Raw genomic sequence first — 22,544 nt, 5'->3', positions numbered from 1 at the left:
AGGAATGATCTTGATGTGTGCTGAAGGGAGTCCTGTCTGCTTCTATACTCCTCAGCCAGAGGGCCCTGCTACACAGTGGTCAGAGTAGAAAGTAAGGATAAAGAAAATAGCATTTCAGGAATAAAGAGAGCATCAGCAATGTCTGAATTCCAGGAGCACAGGAAGAAACCTGTGTGTCTTATGGCCAGTTATCACATTACTCACTGATGTACTTTCACATTGATTTAGATAATGAATTTATTTGGGTACAGACTTTCTGTCCCACATAAACGGGGCTGTTCACAGCAGAATGTATACACTTCTCAGAGTCTGGCTCATTGTCATTGCAATTATCAGTGAATTTTTGCTGATGATTCCTAAAATTTTATGTAGAGGAGTGGCAAGAAATTTTGATTCTGGTTTATTCGTAATATTCTTTCCTATTCTTGCTATGTTACTCATCTTCGCTAATGTGAACTTTGGCCAAGGAAGTATCTGTCACAGTCTACATTGATAGCATAATGTAAAAGATACTCTATGTAAAAATGCTTACACATTTAATCAGCTTTGATTGCGTAATCTAATTCTGTTTGGCCACAGCAAATTCTTTAGGATAAAGGGCAAAGTAGGGCACACACTGAGATAACATCCTTGCTTGACACATATCTAAAAACTCTCATTTATAATTAACAACAAAGGCAGTTTATGTAATTGTCTCTGTATCTCCTGAAGGCATACACTGAATACAAAATCAGAAGAAAAATGATTTAGGAGTCAAGATTCACAGCTGTTATTTGTGGTTCATACCTCATATGTGAACCCGTGAGAACCTGATGAAAGCTGAGTAAGTTTTTGACTTCGAGCTCTTTGCTGGGATCTGTCCAACAAGGATGCACACACAGGTGATACTGAAATTCTTCTGCAGTAAATCCTAGTCAACATTTAGCTGATCTTTCCAAACCTGATCCTCAGAAATGAATTTCTCATTCTGGCCCATGTGCACTAGGTTCCTCCAGGGTACTTAGCTATTTTGGTGCAAAGGCAATATAGATTAGCTATTAATGGGCTTATTTAGAGGCTTTTTCTTAGCTGCCAAGATCTCCAATACTCTAGGTTATATCAGTAAAAGTGATTAATGTTTTCACAGTTCAAATGTATAAATCCAGCCTTTGCTGACTTAGCTGGACATCATCATTCTTTTAAGAGTTTTCAGTTTGTCTAAAACCTTTTTACTTAATGGATAGAAAAACAGAATCTTTTATGTATTCACACAGGTGAATATATTCACAAGTGACAGCAAGGTATGTTGTACAGAGAATACAGTCCAATATTTAGAGTTCTTTTCTGGAAAGATGTAGGTTCTGTTCTTTAATCTGACATAATTTTCTCTGTGACCTTAAACAACATAGCTCTTCAAGGGCATTTAAGCATCTGAATATACCAATAGGGGATTTGAAAACACCTGGCTGCTAAAATTGGTCAGTGAAGTACTTTGAAAAAATCTCTAAAAAAATCCCCAGGTGCCTGTTTGCATATCTCAAAGCCCAAATACCTTTACAAAACACTGGCATTAGTGTGTGTGTGTTTGTGTTTGTTTGTTTTTTCTGTCTAATTTGAGTTAGAAGCTTAAGCTGTCAGTATAGTCAATACAAAAAAGTAGCAGGTAGGATCCTGCTTCTCAGCTGGCTAATTCAGAAACCTCAGCTAGATGCCTGAAATAAAGCAATGTCAATCACTGCTCCTAATGGACTTCTTAAGTGGTCAGGAAATGGCTCAGTCAACTGAACAGCTCAACAGCTTGCTGCTGCTCAAAAAGACCATCTCTTTTCCCTCTAATGCTTGCCTGTTCTTCTTCACCTCTTGCTGGCCATGCAGTTCTGCACTTGTCTTCTGTAAGCTCCAGTGTTTATCTGAGCCTTAGGTTTTCATTTTTGGCTATCTTTTTGTTTCCTTTTCCTGGCAGAAAACTCACCAGCACAAGGAAGTGAGCAATTCCTTGGTGATTAATGAGCTAAAGTTGTTTGATAGGGGTGAGACCAGCAAGGGGAGCAGGAGCACATGTGTTGGGGAGAGTAGGAAAAAGGCAGTGCACAGGAGAGTACGTGACAACCGCTTGCAGAAGCAGCAGTAGCAAACTCTTGGATTGGCTTGCCCATCTTGTCTGGATCTTGTTTGAGGTCTTCCCTCCTCTCTGTACCGCCCTTTCCCACCCTCTCCTTTCTCTTCAGCTCCCTTCCACATTCCCTAAATATTGGCAGGACAGGAGACAGCCGTTGCAGAAGCTGATTCAGCTGCACACATGCAGATTGCCTGGCTGGTACTTGTGGCTAATGAAGGCATGGCTTCCAGAACTGATAACTCTTGAGTTCCCACTGCAGCTTTTCTTCATTTTAATTTCTCTTTGCAAGTCCTAATTACTACAAAACATGTAAGGTTGTTGAACTCTTTCTGAGTTCTACCTTTTAGTCAGCTTTAATAGAAATTTTCCATGAAGTTCTTGAAGGGGATTTGCTGGACAGACAGAAAAATGAAACTCTATCACCCTCAATTACTTAGGAAACCCAACTAAATGGCTAATTTTAATAAATGGATTCTGTATCTGATCCATTCTAACTTTCTCTGATCAACATGTCTGTTGAACTGCTCAGCCTTAGAGGTGTTGCACACTAAGTGGAATAAATTCTTTGTGTTCTATAGAAAACCAAGGTACAAATGCCTTTCTCCTTTTACTTCCTAGCAGCATAAAGAAAGGAAATTCTTCATTAAAAAGCTAATTTCTGCATGTTCCTGAACCTTTTTTTTTTAAAGCCATCTATTAAGCATCACACAGGAGAACCCTTGATAATGGTAGTCAGAAACTCGTTGAAGGAAGTGCATAGGAAATGACTCAATTAAAAACACAAAATGCAGTTATATTACTGAGGAAAACCTTGGCTCTTTTGGTACAAGAAAGAAAACCTGAGTTGTTTCTAAGTGGAAAACATTACTCATTTCAGAAAAGAAGATGGGGAAGGGAACTTTTTTTGAGTGAACGTTCGCTGAGCAACTACAGGAGCTGGGAAAGAGGTGAACCTGTGATTTATTTCATTGCTGCCGCAGGATTCAGGAACAAGGGGCAAGAAGACAGAACGACCTAATGAGTATGAGCTGCAGGTGACAGTGGGGCGATGCATGGCAAACAGAGGTGTGTATGACCACAAGTCATCGCTGGCTGAGTGCGATATGGGAGGAACAGCTGTGCCGGCGCATTGTCTGCGCCTACATCACCTGCTAAGAGGACACGTGTGTGCTCGCCCTTGTGCTGCTGCTCTGCTCCCTTACACATACATGTACACACACACATTTTACATGCACATATATACCTCGCTGCCCGGCTGGCAGCGGGGTGAGCACACCAGGGCGCTGCCAAGCAGCCACCAGCCGCTGTGCCCCGGCACTGCGGTGGGGACCGCGCCACGCAGCCGCGGGCAGGGATGCGAGCACCGCCACCTCTCCTGGATCTCCGGCTGCGTTTCTTTCGTAGGAAAACCGTGTGGGCTTGCTGCTGGGAAGCAGCTGCGCTGCGTGTGGCACAGCAGAGCAGGAGGAGCGTGACTCAGCCCCCGTGCCACAGCCGTGCCGGCTGCCGCAGCACCCCGGGTCCTGCTTGCTGGCCGTGCCGACCCTGAGCGGAGCCACCTCTCGCGGCTCAATTCGGCCGCAGCCCTGCGGTTCCCGTCGCCTGCCCTTCCCCGCAGCCTCCCGGTGCGCTGAGGTCGGGTTGGCCGTGTTGGGGAGCTCCCGGTCCCCGCCGGGGGGGCGCCCGCTGCCCCTCCGGGCCCGCAGCGCTGCGCCCGCCCCGCTCCGCCCCGCAGCCGCCGCCCTGCCCTCGGCAGCCCGATCCCAGGCGATCCCACTCGATCCAATCCGATCCAAGGCGAGCCGAGCCCAGCCGAGCCGCACAGGCGCACGCAGCGCGGAGAGCGCCGCGGCCCCGCCCGGCTCGGCACGGCCCGGCACGGCCCGGCCATGTCCGCCAGAGGTGGGTCTGCGGGGGGCGAGGGGGGACCGGGGGGTTTGGGGGATCACCGAGGAGCCCTGCGGCGAAGGGGCTCGGGGAGGGGGCGCTGGGTGCCGGGGTGGGGGGCCCGAGGGTGCCGAGCCCCCCTGCGGGCGCTGGGGCTGGGAACGGGGCTGCAGGTGCGGGGCGCGGGGCGCTGCCTTCGGAGGAACCGGAGGCGTAAAGTTAAACATGTTCTGAACGCTGTCATAACAAAGCTGAAATACCGGTAAGCATCTCTCTCTTTTTTATTTTTTATTTTTTTTTTGCCCCTTAAAGAAAATTATCTGCGCGGTAATAACCAGTAAAACCACTCCCCGGTTGTCTCTGCATTGAAAAAAAAAACACTTTGTGAAAATTACAAATCGCGTGTGAACAAGCCCCTGGATGCAGGGATACGCCCTGCTTGTGCATCCCCTTATTTCTCTGCGTCTTCACGCACTACACACCGCCCGGCGTGCACCAGCGCTTTGGTTTGCCTGGATTCCTCCCGCTGTCCGAATGAGCCTCGCGCACATGGACGGCAGCGTGCGACTGCTGTAGGATTGTCAGCGCAGTGTGCCTGGCTCCATGTTCCCACAGCGTCGCACCCATCCCAGGTATAAATAATAAATGGTGGTGGGTCAGCACAGTTCCTTGTGGCACTGTGGAGTTCTTGTTGTAGGAAGCCATGGTCTGCATCAGTCTCCGAAGGATCCATTTCTGGAAGAGTGCTAATTGTGTTAGCATCAGTGCTGTGCTAAGGCTGCTTTAGTACCTGGGGGGGAAAGCCCTGGTCTCAGCAAAGCTTTATGACATGCATTAGATTGCCGTCTTCACAGGGCTACCTGGAGTTGGGGAAGGAATGGAAATACCTTGCAATTTCAGCTCTGCAGATGTTTTGCTCCACCAAACCTGAAATGTACAGAAAGGGTAGCCAGGGAACATTTCCACTGGCCCAATTCCCATTTTCTCCCCCCACCATCCCTCTTTCATATTTCATCGGCACGGTACGGATGTTTGATGCCTGCTTGGTTCTGCTGGAGAGCTGCCTGGAGATGAAGGGGGAATTCTTTCTCAGCCTTTCCCATGCCATCCAGGTTTTTTCAGAGCAATTAATTGGAGGGACAGGGACCTCACAGGAGTTTAGAGATGCAACAAATAATATTCATAAAAGAGATGAAGACATTAATTTCTATCGATTTCTGCTTTTCAATGTTAACAGATGGACTTAGTTGGAAAATAAACATGTCTGTAGGAGTACATAGTAGAGTTGCTTGGTGCTGACCAAAGGCTGTTTGTGTGTGAGGCGGCACAGAACATTTTTATTGTCAACTGTTCTAAACGCTACTACTGATAAAATGTTATGTATGAGCTTACTTTTAGACACTTAACGTGGCATGATAGATCTTAATGAGGTTACTCCTGAGCATGTTTCTCAGATAAGAAATATGTATTTATGGGATCAGGGCTTTGTTTGAGTGTTGGATCAGGACCCTTTGCTTCATGCTGGCAGATTACCTCATGCATAAGGAGTCTCATTAAAACCTTGGTATCATTAGGGTCTGCATGTTCAGCGAATGTTGACTGTTAATATTTTATGTAGTGTTAGCTGTCCAAAAGGTGATCATTATTATTCTGAATGCATCAGGTCTGGAGCTGTCTGCTTGCTGTTTGTACACCAGGCATACCAAGAATAGCCAAAGAGGTGAAGATTTACCTGTGCCATTTTTATTACTAAACTGCAGAAGATACTCAAGGCATAGTAAAACATATCACAATATCATCAGTGTTCAATTTGTGCAGCTCTCTTTATTCGTCTCTTTTGCTCCAGGAGGCAGCATGGTCTAGTGAACTGACTGCAACAGATGATGGAAGAAACTCCTGAAATCCATCAGGACCTCTGTGTTTTGAACCATCCCTTTGAACTCTTCTGCTCTAGTTCCTTGTTGTTATTTAAGCAGAAGTGCCGTATAGCCAATGACATAATGGTAGATTGTGAATCAATACATAAAGTATAGCAAATAATACAAAATAATGTAATTTTGCTGTAAATGGAACTCTGGGTGAAGAGTTTTATACTTCCCTACTTGTACAATGGAAATAATGGGAGATATTTTTTTCAGAGGGATTGTTGAGGGATTGTAGAGGGACTAATGGCTGACCTGTGCTTTACAATGAATTTTCTGAAATTCTCTTTTATTTTCTACCAACCCTTACAGACTGTTGTTGATGTTCTTTGCAATGTCCCTCACCTCTCCCTGTTACCAAAGCATAAGGTCTCTAAACTTCCTTTGCAGCTTTCCTCATAGTACAGCTCTAGCTGATATTCTGACCAAATGCCAGATGAAGTAGCATAGATGAGTATTCCCAGAAGCGTGAAAGAATAATCATTTTGGAAATCTGGTGATTGAACCGGGAGCTAAACTAAAGCAAACTTTGAAAATCCTTTTCCATGTCCCTGTCAAGTTGGAGCCCTTCCCAGGGCACTCTCATGACCTGTTCTGCAGCCTGTTGGGATCGCTGCCGTTGACGTCAGTCATGCTTTCTATTGTGCAGTTTGCAAAGGTCTTCATATTATACTTTCAGCTGTTGTTAAGTAGCTGCTATTAGGGTTCATACATGACTGAATTTGGGTGTTGGAGTAAGCCTTATAGGTTGTTGCTTACCTAAGGGCTTGTTTGTAAAGAGCTGTAAATTCGCTGGATGAAAGACATTTTTCTAAAGCCAAGTATAACTGTGACCTACTTGTGCATGTTATCTCAAACTGCTTAAAAACTGTCAAAACTACTTGTTATCATGAAGGTCTAAGTTAATGGAAAATGGCTATTTTTAACTTTAGTAATCTGCAGTTACACTGAAGCAAGCAGGCACAAATGGTAGCGTTTGGTGTGGACAAATAATATCTTTGCTCTTTGTTTGTTTTTTTTCTAAATATTGAAAGAATTAGCACGAGCTATATTTAGTCTAGCAGGCAAATTCAGGCAAAATGAAGGCACATAAAATAGGTTTATCAATAGTGGTGTCTTTCCTGCCTTTTTTTTGTGCCATAACAAAAATCACTAAGTTTTGACAGAAGCCAGAGTTAAAGAAATATTATTGCTGTCTAGTATTAACAGGTTGTGCTGTGCCGCTCTGATACTGTAAGTGTGGGAGTTGTAGAGAAAGTACTTCCATTTTTTAGCCTACTCAACAGTCAGCGTAGTAGGGTTGTTTGGAATTTATTTCATACTACAATCCTTGTCTTTCCAGAATTGATTTTGCAACAAATGTAGATCAAACAGACAGATCCATCACCGACACACCAGTGTTAGGGAGGTTTTGTCCTTGTTTTACAGGTGAGGCAACTGAGGTGAAGTTTTTCTTTGCACTTAGTCTCAGATCCAGGGTCAGGAGGGGAATTCCTACCTCCAGGTCCTGTTCTCAGACTACTAGTTTGTACTTACACCAGCTGGCAATAGATTTTGATGGGAAGAGGACAAACTTCACCTCATTATGTTTTGCTCTGGTAACTTCTTTCCTCATACACACTGTGCAGATCACTTGGTTGATGTCTCACAGGTTTGTCAGCGAGAAATTAACATAGTAAATATTGAGCTCCTATATATTCCACTAGTACCTTTTAGTTTTCTTTCCCTAATCTTCTAATGCTCCTTAAATAGCTGTAGCCATGGCTGCTGTTGCTGGCAGTGGTAGTTTTGATCGAGGTCCATGCTGATAGGGTTAAAAACTAGCTGCTGTGAGCTGCAGCTCAGCCATTTATTGTGGTCTGTGATGAGCACAGCAATATTGCTCCATCTAAAGGCACCAGCCTTTTAAGAGGTGGCAATGTTGTCTGCCGTGTCCTTGTTGAAATCTATTGCTCTGTTTTAATGCTTGTTGTCAGAGGCATTTCTATCAGGCACGTGCCGACCTTCCTGGCTGCTGTTTGCAACCTGCCGGCTGCGTGTCCTCCTGAGAGGCCTGGAGAGTGGGGCGGTGTAAACCGGCTGAGCATTTCCTTAATTGCAGAAATAGCGAAATTTAGCGTGTTGAGCAGTTAATTATAGCAGCAGTGGACACTCCCAGTCATAGTGATTTCCAGCATGTTCCTTGGTGCGATGCTCCACAGCCTGCAGGAGCGCTCTTGGCAGGGCTGGGCACGCTGCAGCGGTGCCTGAGGCAGGGCCGTGCGTGGAGTCCTGCCTGCCAGGCCTCTGCTCTGCAGGCTGCCAGCCTGCAGCCAAGGCTGCTTCTCTCCCCAGCTTTCATCCTGAATTCCTTTTGTACCCATTTCATACCGTTATTTAATCCTATCTATACATTTACTTTATTTCTTCCAAGTCCGTCTAATGACTTATGTGTTGTTTTTTTTCTCTAGGTACTCATTTCAGGGCTTGAACCTCAATGTAGTGGCTTAAAGAGGTCAGGATCAGCACCTGGAATGTCACTGTAAGCTGTACTTGTCTGTGGATGACGATCACTGTCTGCAGTCTAATCTTTAGACCTAGTAGAAGTTTTGTTTTGATGCGGAAGAAGAGTGTTTTAATGAGGTATCTGTCTGAAAGGATAGCATTTCTTTCGAGCTGGTCCTTATTAAGCTTCTCCTCTTCTTCCCATCTTTCTTTTCCCCTCAACAAAGATTAGCCTGTGCTGTTTAACTTCTGAGATTAATGAAAATTAGTCCTGAATACATGGAAAAAGTTACATAGACTAATGGCAACAACAAAAGGAAACTGGGACAATGAGGTAGAATCTATTTTAGATGCACAGCTTTGAAAGGAATTGCACACAAGGAAAATGAACATCAGCTTATGGATGGAAAAGCCAGCAAAATTGCTTTTAGTGAAGAACAGCGGAACCTCATGTGCTTTGCAGTTTCTGAAAATAATCTTTTGGAGATTTTTTTTCTTTTTCTTTTTAATATAATGGGTTTGAATTGAATATTTTGAATTATTTTTAACCTAACCTGTAAGTAATTGGAAATGAAACCACATGTGGTTAGTTCATGTACTTGATGTAGTATTAGTTCTGCAGCGTAAAGGGGAAAACACAGTGCAAAGCAGACACAGTGCAAAACAGTCTAAGTTCTGAGCCCAGCAAGTAGCCCCTCATTTTTTTATTGCATATTGTTTAGGCTATGATGTCTTTATAAGTAAGTGGTCTCAGTTACACCCCAAGGAAAATTCTTAGGTATTATACAGTAATAGCAGAAAAAAACTTTGGAGACTCTTCTTTCAGCCCTTATTGTTGCATGTTTTCAGAAAGAAGTTCAGTTTTAGAAAATCCAGCCCCAGTCACAGTCTCAGTCCTGTAAACATTACTGAGCATTGCATTCAGTGTGTTTACCAGCCCCATACGTAATGTAAGGAAATCCTTAATTTGTAAACAAGGTTGGACCAGATGGGCTTTAGTAAGGTACGCCCATAGCGGAGGAGCCTTAGGTTCTCCTTTCCCCATTTGTAAGCTAGAATTAGTGCTTCGGTGAGTCAGTGTGTTTCGTGTGAATCACAAACCGTGGCCACATCCAGTGCAGCGCCTGCTGTTTCTGCGCCCACGTCTGAGCTGGGCTCACACTCAGAGCGGTGCTGATCGCCTGCCTGCGCCCAGGCTCTGCAGCCCGTGCCGATTCCTCTGCTGTTGGTTGTGGTTGTTGTGGTCGTGGCTATGGTGTAATTATGTGGCCTTGCAGTTTCTGCCTCATGGCTAGAAAAGATTGTGTGTGCTTCACATCTGAAGAAGATGAACGTGTTCATGTAAACTCTGTATTTTGAAGCGCAAAGAGGATCTGTGTTTGTCACGGTAAAAAAGGCTGATGTCCAGAAAGGTATGATACACCAGCGTGTGTTGTGGCCGTGGGATGCTCTCTGCCTTCAGAGAGGAGGCACTGGGGCTTTGCTGGTGTCACTGGGAGGTGCTGGGGAGACACAGGCTCTGCACCGCTGTGGCTGGGAGGTGCTGTGGAGGGAAGCATGGAACAGGAACATCCAGGAGACGGCATGCTCAAAGGTAGGGCAAAGGGTACTTTTTTCTCCCTGTGGTATATCTGCAGTTTCAACTTAAGGGGGTTGGAAGAAAACTAGACCAGGCTGGTCAGCAAACTGTGAGGTTCTGCCTCCCTGAAGCCCTAGGGCCAGTGCTTAGGTCTTATTGAAGCCTGCTGATAAATTGTGCTCTTCATGACAAAGCCACTGACATGGTCAATGCTTAGATGTGAAATATGCCTGGAAATACGCCTGAGAAGTGAGTGGCCTTATCACATTGCACATTTGGAGGATAACATAAGTTTTGGTTCACTGCTTCCTTACTAATAAAGATGCTTTATTCTGCTTGTGGAACTGCAAACAGGCCATGTATTTTCATATTTTATTCCAAAGTACCGAACTGAAACAGTTTCTGTAACTTTTTAATACTTGTCATTCCCTTTGCTATATCTGGGACCCTAACTTAGTCATTTTTAATGTGCTCTCATTTTAACTACAGTTTCCTCCAGTGTAAATCTTGTGCAAAGGACTGTGGGATTTCACTCAATGAAAGGATCCTGCTCTAATTATTGTTATTATAGAGCTGATTCCGTTTCTATTGCACCAGGCTTGTGTGAGGCATCTTTGATCAACAGAGCAGTCAGCAAAACCACTTTTCAAATTACAGTTTCCTTTTAACTAGTGATAAAAGGTTTCAGTTTGTTTTTGGCATTAGGAACTTTGGGAGAAGACCAGGTTAGATAAGAACAGAAACTTAGTTAACAGTAAAGTATCAGAGTTAAGGTAATACAGTCCTGAGAGGGGTGTTCCAGCTCTAACTCAGAGCCTGCACAAGTGGTAGATGAGAAGTCCTGGCTCTCTCCCCTGTCCTGGGTTTGTGGTTTTGTGAGTCAGCATTTGTGGGAGAGCAAGCTCCAAAAAATGCTATGTAAGGTGCATGAACTTGATAGAATTAGGGTGTAAAAGAGATGGATTTGGGATTCGTTGTTTTTCTGAAGATGCAGGAATGTAGGTGGGCTTGTGGTCAGTAGGCAAGGTGGAAATTAACATTTTTCTCAGAATGAAAACAGAAAGAAGGAAAAACCTTTTTTCTTTTTTTTTTCTTTTTTTTTCTTTTTTTTTTTTTTTGAGTGAAAACACATCTTAGTGACCTTAGCACAAATCTAAGCACCACCCATGTCACCTTTAAAATTAGATTTAGTTGCAAAAGGAATTGAGCCGAGTACTACCTGTGAAGTAGTATTTTATGCCTATTTATGAAAGTAGTAACGAAAGTATGCTATTTTTTTTGCCAAGGACTTTCTGTATTCCAGTGCTATGGGTGTGTGCACGCATGAGCAGGCTGTGCCGAGGTGTGGATGAGTGTCTGTGTTCCCCAGCAGGAAACCTGCACATGTCTTGAGGGGTTTAAAATGAGCAGAGCTGTAAAACCGATTGGCTTTCACTGGAGTTGTGCCCAGTTTTGTGTTTTAATCTTAGTCTCACCCATGCTTGTAAATATTATCTCCCTACAAATGCAGACACTCAGGACAGGATTTAATGTTTCTACAGCCTTTGCTACTGTTTTATGGTTTTGCTACTGTTGTATGGTGTTCTCTTGTCATAGTAAAACAAAAGATAATCAGACAATTCATTTATAAACCTGTGGAATAAAACTCCCTGCAAGAAGGCAGTATTGTTATATAATAATGTGGTTATCCAGAACTGTTTATTCTGCTTTATGAGCTGGAGATAATCCCAAAATGCTGGACTTTGATCTAAGGAAGAATAATAAAACTTTGATCATCCTTGAATTGACAGCTGCTATAAAAAGCCTATGTCTTATTTCTCTTTTAGTAACACTGGCTAAATCCAGAGCAACTGATAAAAGAATTTGATGATTGCGGCTTAGGGATTCTTTCTGACTTGACCTGAAGTGATCTCTGTCCAAAAATGTCTATAAATATTTTTTCTATTTTCTGTTGACAGATGTTTTGATATTTGAGATGAATGGCAAAAATGTTTTGTGTACTTAGATGTGCTGTGCGCATTTGCTGGAGTCTAGTGTTTCAGAGAGGCAGGCTCTGGTGTTAACTCTTTATGTTTATGCAAAATAAAAGGTTGATTTATAATAAAATTCTTGTGCCATGTTTGAGATGTTTTTCCATATTTCTGAGAATATCATTTAAAATTTAAAAAATTATAAATGGCTAATATCTAGGAATATATTTCAATTACCGCACTGGTACCATATTTCTTTATGTGCTTGAGACGTGGTAAATATTTTCCTACACAACTTTGTAGTCCACTTGTGATATCCTTCCTTCAGAGTTGCAGCTGGACAGTGGCAATTTTTTCTAGGTTTAGTATTTTAAAACTTACAGGAGAATGTGGAGGAAAAAAATCTTTTTATTCATCATAAAATGAGTTTTTTGAATATTCCAGAATTGTATGGGTCAGCAAAGCTCACAGACTTGGAAAGTTTCTTTGGTACTTTAGAAGTTCTCCCTGTGTTGGGTTCCTGGAGTGGGGTTTCAAGAGTAAAGTGCCATAAAAGGGGTAGGGGTTGTTCCTCCTTCCATCTGGCTGGTGCTGTGCTTTGTGTTTTGCTCCTTTTGCCATGCGTTGTGGTTCAGCAGTGAAGCAGGGCAAGATGCTAGAATCATTAAGGTTGGCAAAGACCTTTGGGATCACCTTCCGATCATCCCCCAACAACCAATATCGCCCAATAAACCATGACCCTAAAGATGCAGCTTTCCCCTTGTGCTTTGGGTTTTCCTCCTGCGTGGCTCGCTGCTTGGTGCACAGCTGAGGTTTTCTTAAGTAATACTGGTCTTGTGTTTTTGGGCACTACATCCTCATAATTTAAATGTGTTCTAAAACTCGGTTTGGGAGATTTTGTGACTTTTCACAATAGCAATTTCCCCCTTTTTCTCTTGTTCTCTGGTGCCAGCTTCAGCAGATAGTGGAAGTTGTCATTTTTCTTTTCTGCAAGGCAAACAGGCCAAGCAGACCGGTGCAGTAAGATGCAGTTTATTCTGTGTACATAATTGCCACTCCGTATTTATCAAAAGCAAAGAGACTGTGTGCCTCCGGGGGGATTGTGAATTCTACCATCTTGCTATTTATGATGCTCAGGAGGTATTTTTAGTGCAGGTCGTTGGCGGTGGTGCCAAAGGGCATGGCTAGCTGGCTGGTGCAGGAGGGATCTGCAGGCGGGCGGCTGAAGCTAGCAAGTGCTGGGGGGAACGGTGGGGAGTGGGAGTCCCAGCAAAGAACCCTTGGGTGTGTGCCAGCGTGCTCCTGTGCACGCTGGTGTGTTTTGGGCCTGTGCAGTGACACCCACTGAGGAAGCTGAAAGCACCTGTGCTCACTGAGGCCACTTGGAAGAGGGGAGGGGATCCATTCGTGGCCCCATCCACGCAATTCCTTTTGCTGAATAACTGTCAGAGTTGCATAGGATGGTTTTACAGCATATTTAGTTTCCATACCTGAACCCTCCCACCCGAAGCAGAGGTCCAGCAGCGTCTGCTAATGCAGGCTATGACTCAGTTTTCTCCGGAAGGCAAGGTCCAGCCTGATCCTTGCTGTGCCCTGTTAAATGAGCTGCCTGCGCTTTTCTTCCACAGGCTGAGAAGGAATGAGAGCAGTGGGTAAAGGAGATGGTGAGTGAGAGCCAGAGAGGGCGGAAGGGGAGTGGAAGGCGCCTGGGAATGGTGAGCAAGAGAAATCTGTAAAGTGGAGCAAGGCGGGAGAGTGTGCGTGGAAATGCTCCTTGGAGCTGGGAGAGGCCCAGCTGGCACAGCCCAAAACTGGCCTTGAGTATAAGAATGAGGTGGGAACAGAGGACATTTGGAGAGTTACAGATAGCTCTCTGGTGGAAGGACTTGGAAGTGCCCTGATGCCAGAAAGCTTGTTTTTCTTGCTTTGGTTCTTGGACACCCCAGGCAGCATAGCAGCCAGCCTAGGCGAGCGCCTTCTGCAGTGACTCTCCTCAGAATTGCTGACAATATTTCTGTGATTTTTCAGGGGAGAGCGGAAGGACTACTGGTTTATAATTGTCTGAGGAAAAAATCACAGCTTCCTGAAACCTCTGAGTGCTTTTCTCTGCTGGCTTCTGTATTTAAGCAGTCAGGTTTCTTTCAGACCCAGTGGAAGCGAGGCCTCTCCTGCTGTCCCGCACAGGGCCTGGAGGGGGGCTGTGTGCAAGCAGGTGACTTCTGAGGTGAAACATCAAAACCCAAGTTTGGTGCCGTGTTTGTGTTTGCATAGCAAAGAGCTGATCTTTTGCGGGGCTGAGCAGCCCGAGCGCCGGCGCGCATCTCTCCTGCTGAGGTATGCCGTCCGTGGTGCTGCTTAAAAGTGAAATCTGGTGGTTTCCTTGAATAAACAGTTAATTCCTCGCTACCCACATTTTCTTTGCACTGCAAGTTGAAGTTTCAAACAGATTTATTAAGTGATTTCCTAGGGCAATTAGGAAACACCATCTGTTGGCACATGTAAAGTAACTGGGAAGCTTGATGCCAGCGGAGGTCCTGTCTTAACTCCCTGTCAAATCTCCCATCGACTGGTAGGCCACCCAGGACGTCTTTGTGACTTGTAGCGTGTCTAAAGAGCCCAGAGATGCAGCCAGAACTGGGCAAAGCTGTTCTTATAAACACAACAAGCAGTTTTCTATTTGTAAAATGAAATGAAATGAAATGGAGATGACAGAAGGTACAATTGGAAGAGAAACTGAAGCCCACAGGAATTGCAGTTTTGCCTAAACACAAGTAATGCTATTAACAGTTCCCAGCTTAATAGCTTCTGTCAAAATATATTTTCCTTCCTTCCAGCAGGACAGTTTACTTATTCTACTTTTTTGATTTCCAGTAATCAATGTTACATGAGTAGCATGGCCAATGGGCCGTGTGAGAGCTAGTGTGAGATTATTCCAAGTTCTAGGACTGAAAGCGATGCCTTGACACAAGGGTGGGAGGTGGTTGGTGCATTCAAAGTGTGTGCTAGTGTGTCTGCTCAGAATTTCTATCAAGTGCATAGTTCTTACTGAAGAATTCATTGATGTTTTCCACGGCCTGTATTCCAGAAACAACATACATCACGGACTGATATAGTTCTTGGCTTCTAGAATCTATTTTAATTTTCTACCTCCCTGCTTGATTTCTGCAGTGCAAGAGTTTTCCCAATTGGAAAACTTGAATTCAGCTTTGACTCTGTCCAGCATTAGTTACTACTAATATTTATGGTTTCCATAAGCATGTTACTCTTGATTCTCAACGTTGGTACTCCCATGATGAAGTACGAGGACATTTCAGATATTTTCCTGTTTCATATGTGTTGAAAATGTCAGACAATACTGTTGGTAACACTTGAGCACAGTATTCTGCAGTATCAGAAGGTGAAACAGATACAGCAATTTGATCTTTCCTTTCCTAAGTGCTTCAAAAATAATTAGCATGCCTTTTATTTCTGATCTATTTCTTGCTTGAATGACTGTTTAGAAACTGCAGCGCTTATTTTATGCATTGCACTTTGAATATATTGACAAAAAGTCTTTCTTCAGAGCTCTTTGAAGACGAGCTATATGCTCTATTGTGTTCTGCAAATCTGGAATTACTGTGGAGGCTGGCAGAGTAATTCCAGATTTGTGCTAGTCAGAGAAATGAATTGGTCAGTTTTTTTTTCAGTAACATTTGACACAGTGGAAGACATTAAGCAGGGGAATGTTTTAGGAACAGTTCATCCTACCGTAAGCGAGGAGGGGGCACACAGGATTTTTGAGTCCCTTTCACCATTAGTATTTTAGAATTTCTAGGGTTCTGTGCTATGGGATGAAAGGGCTTATCCAGCTGTATTTGGTCTGACCTCATATTTTGGAAACTTTCTTGATAGAAAAGTTATTTTTGCACATTCATTAGTGTATGAGAGCAGCGCAGGGAGCATCAACAGTATGTTGTTTTTTAGAAGTTTAGTTGATAATGAGGATAGAGTTACACTTTGGAGTATTAAAATAATTGTTAATTGTATATAATTGATTTTTAGAAAATATTCCCCTGATCAGAAGGTGCAAAAGTGGGCATTGTGATCTTTGGAGAACCATTCCTTCTACCGGTTACAATATTCTAGGTAAAAATCTGTATTTCATCCTCAATCTGCTTTATCTGATCTAGGACATGCTAGATAAGATGTTATTCTAGAAGAAAGGTGTGAAAATTACTTTTAGCTGTTCCTGAAGCATTATGACTGATGTCAGATGTAGGTTAGTGCAGGGAAGAGAAGTTGTGTAAAGTGATCCTTCTCTTAAGGAGCCCCAGTTCTGTATGTTAATCAAGATATTTCTGTCCCTTCCTCCTCCTCTTCCTCTCTTCTTCTGGTCTAAACCCTGCTCTGAACTGAGTAGTTTTTCTTTTGCCATCCCAGCAGCCGTGTTGGTAAACTGCTGGAAACATCAACTCTACAAAACACATGTGCATTTATGCTTTTATTCAGTTGTTGTGTGGTTGATCAGCTACTGCCAATCGTGATTTTTGGCTTAGCTGAACCATAGGCAAGTACTCCCTCCCCCCCCTTTTTTTGCCATAGTTTGCTTTCTAGTTATGCTTCAATCTTCTCTAAAGAATCTGCAGTATCTGGATGTTGTTGTTATTTATTTTTAATACCTCTTTGGAATAGCTTGTGTGCCAATAGTGGTGTCGAGGATTTACTCCTAATCCAGAGCATGGTGGCTTTCTGTCTTGGAGGACATAAATGCTGTCAGCAGGATGAAGATAGCTGCGAGGCTGTTCAGTAGCTAGGGGCAGAGCTTTATTGCATGTTTTCATTACCTTTGCATCTTTTCATTACCTTGTACAGGGTAGATATCCTGTAAAAGGGACCTGCAAAAGGAAAGTCAGCATGTTGCATTATGTTTTCTAAAGCTGAATTCACATGCCCTCTTTGATTTCTTCTGTATTTTTTTTTTTTAAGCGGAGATTTGGCAGTGGCTGTTTTTTAATTTATTTGACATTTGGCCATCTGGAGCTGAGCTGAGCTCTAGTCACACACGTTAGCTGTGTTAAGTGGAGCGATGCAGGGTCTAGGGGCCAGTGTAAGCACAGTGGAATGAGCAAAGTTCTGACAGGGTTGGACTGGGCCTTTCAGGGGTCATTTGTTGGGCAGATCGCTGAGAAATTTCATCTTGTTTTCTCAGCCCTGACAGAACTTGGTGTAAGGATGCTTGGGATAAATTGATGGATAAGTAAATGGAAAACAGCAAGATCATTTCCACTACTTTGTTTCTGAGTTATAACAACTAATAAGCAGTTCTTTCTGGGTAGTGCTCTGTAGGGCACCTGGGACCTGCTAATGGCCCAGAGCAAATGCTTACAGCGCCTATTTTATATATATATATATATATATATATATATATATATATATATGTACGTTTATACTGCATGCAGGGTGTATCTCATTCCCTAGATATCTCCCTGAGCCCTGTGTTGCAGTAGCTCTCTACCCAAGGTTTTCCAGAAGGGATGGCTCTGAATGCAGAAGAGAGTGAATACGGCCTTATGGAGTGCTTGGGAGATTTACTGCTGGTTTTGCACTGACTTTAATTATGTGCTGGGTACACGGGATGGTGTTGTATTCAGTGGACAAGCTCCCTTATATAATGGTATTTCTGCTTCCTTGAAAATGATGCTGTCAACAGCCTTCTGGGTGAAGGGCGTTGACAGCAATTCCACAAACAACATTGGTGTCGTTTCCTCTTTCCATAATTGTGATGTCCAGCTTCCTTCTGGGTCACATTAGCAGCCCATAACTGATTTCTGTACCTCCCCAAGCCAGTGATGGGCCTACATCTCCAGTTCACTAACTTGGAAGACGCTTGAAGTTATGAACCTAAGTCCTTTGATACTAGTTGTGTGTTTCCAGCACATCTCCATGTGGGGCACGATATTTATTGCGTTCATGACATTTTCCCTCTACTTACCAGTTAGCTTTCTGAGTGCTTTGTTAGGACCAGAGATTGTGATGGCTTCCTTAACATAGGTATTTAGGGTAGGTAAGGGTGGCTATGTCTGTTCTCATTTAGAAGAACAATGGCCTTATTCTGCTATAAGTTAATTTCTCTAAGTTTAGTATGTAGCTTCAGATGCTGCCTTTATTTTGTCAACAGGCACTCTGTGTAACACCTACTGATTTCCTTTTCCCTTGGACTTTGGTTTCCCTGCCAAAGACAGCTGCTCACAAACAGCTGTGTTTGTCCATTTTACAAAGCTTCTGGGATTAATGATTTTAATGCACACTGCAGTAGAGAGACTTTGTTAGATCGATGCTCCCTCGTTTGGTGACCAAGCTCTTTAATACTTAAAGCAATTGCCCACGGTGGTTTTCTGCCTTTCCTGATGTCCAGAAGAGCAGTTCTGGATGTGGCACAAGTGCTCCTGTTGCTGTGTGGATGAGCTGAGGGCTGAGCCAGCTGCCGTGCTGTGGGGTGAGAAGCTGCAGCACAGCTTCCCTGAGAAGCTTTGGGATCTGCAAAATCACCTCACCTCTATTTACAGCATTTTCAGATTTGGTAGAAGAGTAGCGGCGGGAAGTGTAAATTATGGAAGATGAAGCATCGCTTAGCCCACATGAAGAATCACACAGTGAGAAAACACGCTTACACTTGAGCTCATGTGAGAGAAGTGCACTGTGAAGTATCCAGTAGCAGGCGTGTCCTGAGAGTTGCATGCTCCTTCTTAAATTTTATATCTGGAAGTCAGTCTGGGTGATCACAGATGCCTTAAAAATAGTGAATAGTGGAATGAAAATAATTTAAGGCAGCAGTCACCATCATGGCTATTGGTTGCCACCTGTGAGTTGTCTTTTTCTTTGAGTACAAAGATAGGCAGTGGTGGGCAGAGCTGCCTGCTGGGGACATGGGACAAATGACGGGACACAAGGCCTCGTCCAGCAGCATTTTCTTGTGGTTCTTGCTCAGACTGGAGTTTGGGGCGAAGTGGCCTGCGTCCCTAGATTTTGGGGGGTTATTTCAGAAGCATTTATCAGTGGGCTCTATTCCCGTCCCAAGTGAGCCTGGAGATGTGACTTCCTGAGCAAGGCTGTGGTTTAACATAGCTGGGGCTTTATGGCAAGCTGTTGTTAGTGTGTTTAACAAGACTGGGAACACTGCAATTAGGAAGTAGGTGCCTGTAAGTGTCACCACTGATGTTACGCAGGGCTGGCCCCAGCTCTGTGATGCTGCACTGCTGAGTACAGACCAACTCAGTGCTGTGGCTTTCCCCGCTGTGTTTTCATGCACTGGGTGTCAGCAGTTAGCATGATCTGTGCTGGCAGGTGCAGGATGTGATATAGGATAGTATATATAAGATGAAGCTGTTATATCCAAGGGGGCTAGAGAGCACATATGATAGCATAACCTAGTAATGCTATGTTGTTCCTTCCCTGTCATCTAGCCCAGCATGCTGAGCGTGTCTCCCATTACCTAATCCATGGCGGTGCTGTCTCATTTGTGCCAGAAGCACGTTAATGATATTTGGAATAGGCTTAAGTAGGATTGAACTGTCATGCAGATGTGGGCTAATCCTTCGCATGGGGTAGTAGTCAGCCTCTATGCAATCCTGTAGTTAGCCTTTTTGCTCAAATGTGGATGGGTACAAAAATTAACAGCTTTGAATTACAAATACAAGTTCTTTTAAATGTACTGGATTGTCATCAGAGTGTCACAGTATCTCCAACATGTACACTGCCCTGAAAAGGTGAAACAGACATTTGCCAGGGCATTTCACAGTGGGAATTTATTTCTAGTTAAGTGTCGTGTGATCATAGGGAAAGAGAGAGAAGGTTTTTTTCTTTGTAACAGAGTAAGTTAAAAGATAAAATCAAGTTTTCCAGCTTTACTGCTTTAAAAGAAAGCACCATTAGGAACATCTGTATGCACATTAGGAACATTTTTTGCTTTTTCCCGACCAGTCATAAATTGATAGACCAGATGATGAACTTAGAGGAAAAAAAGTACGGGATAGCTTACAACCAGAGGCTTGTACTGAGGCTACGTTAGGGAACAAAATAGAGCGGCTTTAAAGCTGTGTTTGGATGACCTTCAAATCCCATCTGTGGAATTCTTTTTAGCTTCAAGTTTCAAATGTCAGCTGCAAGTAGATCATTGCACCAGAAGCACTTAAGCAATAAAAGATCAAGGATGTCCTCCTCTCTTTGCATTTGTTTTAGAGAGAGAGCCGTGTTGCCTCATTAGGAACTGCTGCCCCTGGGTAGGCTGATGGCCCTGGGAGGGATCAGGAAACCTTGTGCAAAGGGTTGATGCATTAATCAAGGGTGAGAATGGCAATGTCTCCACTAGGTGAAACAAAAACATTAAAAAATCCACTCTGATAACATATTGTTCCCGTCTGGTGTTTGGGTTTTCTGCCACGAGGCACAAAACCCCATGTGCACGACACATGGTTAAGAGCTATAAAGAGTTTGGGAGTGTGGATGTTGGGAGAAGAAAACCAAAACAATACTAGAGTATAGTTAAGTATATGTAGCCAGCACTGGGATCTCTGGCCTTCTTGAACTACACAACGTACAACAAATCCCAAAGGATGGCTGAAGGGAGAAATCTCTCCCCCCACGCACTGTTTTGGTTGTGGACTTCCCTCTTGCGCTTCCATTGCTTACATGAAAGAAACAGAAACATGCAAAAGGGAAAGTAGATGTAAGCACTCTTATTTTAGAAGCAAAACCTTAGGCCAGAGGTTTCTGGATGATCCCTGAGTCCGGTAAAACTATACGGAGCCTTAGCTGCCTCTCAGAGGCATTTGGCAGGACTGAGAGAAGGAAGAGTGTTCGGAGGGCTAACAAGGCTGCTCTGAAGTGCTGTGAGAGCGTCGGGAGCTTTAATTGTTACCGCCGATGTCATTCAAGCCTGATTCCCACTGGAAGTTCCTCTCTGTTAATTATGGTCCCGAGGATGATAACTTGGCAAACGCAGCTGCAGCATTGCTGGTGTATCAGTTAATTAATCATCTGGGCCAGACTGGAGGGAAGATGTTTCTTTACTCCCATTATAAACAGCTGTAGAGAGACGGAAAGGTTTTGAGGACAAAAAGTCCATTTTCAACTTGTACAGTGTGAGGGCTGTGGGATCCTGATACTGCTGTGCAGTTTTCATATGTTCTGTGTTCGTGTTTTTGAAGGCATGGTGGTGCTTTTTCACACAAAAATCTACAAAAGCAGTCAATTTGTGGCTACTCAGTACAGCTCTTAAAAAACAAAAACAAACAAACAAAAAACTTCATGGCTGAATTTAATAATAACTTTTTTATAGTTTCACAGGTAAAGGAGAGAGATCATATTAAGACTAAATTAGAGATACCCAGAGTGGTTTTCTTAGACGGATGTAGAGTAAGCATTTCTGAGATGGCTTTGGGAATAGCTTGCTCTGGTGCTGTTGATTTCACTGTAGGGTTTTCAGGGTTTTTTTAGTGCTGCTTGAAGCAATGCAAACACCTGAAGTATACAGCTTGTAGGATTCCGGAGCAAAGCCTCAGCTGTAGGAATGTGGCTTTTTAAGCGACCTCTGCCAGTTCACCCCACAATGATCTGACCTTCTCTTTATCTGTTCCTGTTACTTGTAAGGAATATTTAATGTGATTTATTGTCCAAAGTGCAAGCTGTAGCATCTGAACGTTATTTCAGCTAAACTTTGGAGCTACAGAGATGAAATGTATTTACGTTGCTGAACTGGGTCACTCTTTTTCATTGTGAAATCTGATTCTGAACCTGCTCGGGAGCAGAGGTAATGCTTTTCTAAAACCATTATTTTGTTGTTAAGGCAGACAAAAGCCTCAAGCTGCTTTCTGTAATGTACCTCACAGATCCTCAGGTTGGCTTTTTCTAAGGCAAAAATAACAGAAATGTCAGCAGAGGTGAGAAGTCATTATTTTAGAGCTAGTCAATTAAACTAACTGCAATGAAAACATGTTCTTTGTATGTGATGACAGAAAACAGTGATAAACGTGATGACGTGTTCATGCTGGTAAAGATATCCTACAATCTGTAATTATGTTCTTCCTAGCTTATTAATTAACTGATTTCCATGGCGTTTTTATGGGGAGGGAAGGGCTGTGTTTATTAGTAGGGCATTGCAGAATTTGGGTTGTGTCCAGTGATTTTCAGGACAGGCTTGTGGCTAAAACAATGATCTACATTGTCTGTCCTTAGGAGCACACCTGAGACTGACTCCTGATATTACCAGGGAAAACTTCCATGCTGTGCCTTTCACTTGGCATATTCCCCAAGGTGTACTTTATCATGCTACAGGTGACCTGCCTTTGTGGCAGCAAATTAGAACTAAAAATGATCACAGGGTGCTGAGGTAGCTGCTAGCAGAGCCTGGTATCTGCTGTTACAAACACCAGTACGATTTGTAGGAGGTTTGTATCAACTTCAGGCTTCCAAAAAGATTCCATGGACAGCTGGTGTTGTATTTTGGAAGCCCTTTGAAATCCGGAGCTAACATGGGAATAATCTTTTTTTTGCAGCTGTATTGTTTTAGACGTGCCTTTCCTTGGAAACACTAAGCATAATTTCAGTGTTTTAAGATGGACATAATC

The 22,544-nt window shown here is 43.5% G+C and overlaps 1 protein-coding gene across 2 annotated transcripts in view; it reads left to right on the top strand.

The window, feature by feature from the left end:
• The first annotated feature begins 3,022 nt into the window (after positions 1-3,022).
• ABLIM1 (actin binding LIM protein 1) overlaps positions 3,023-22,544 on the top strand; it is a 186,542-nt gene continuing 167,020 nt past the window's right edge. Inside the window, exon 1 of one of the 2 annotated variants that reach the window (XM_068688679.1) lies at positions 3,023-3,163. In XM_068688679.1, the coding sequence (XP_068544780.1) occupies positions 3,151-3,163 (13 nt within the window). In that variant the 5' untranslated portion in view covers positions 3,023-3,150. Of the gene's footprint in view, positions 3,164-3,456; positions 4,001-22,544 lie in introns of those variants that run through there. The other variant, XM_068688678.1, reaches the window with a different exon arrangement.

Source organism: Anas acuta, chromosome 7 (genome assembly GCF_963932015.1).
Source record: "Anas acuta chromosome 7, bAnaAcu1.1, whole genome shotgun sequence".
NCBI classification, from domain to species: Eukaryota; Metazoa; Chordata; class Aves; order Anseriformes; family Anatidae; genus Anas; species Anas acuta.
The sequence above is the reverse complement of the archived record's forward strand: the minus strand, read 5'-3'. Positions and strand labels throughout refer to the sequence as shown.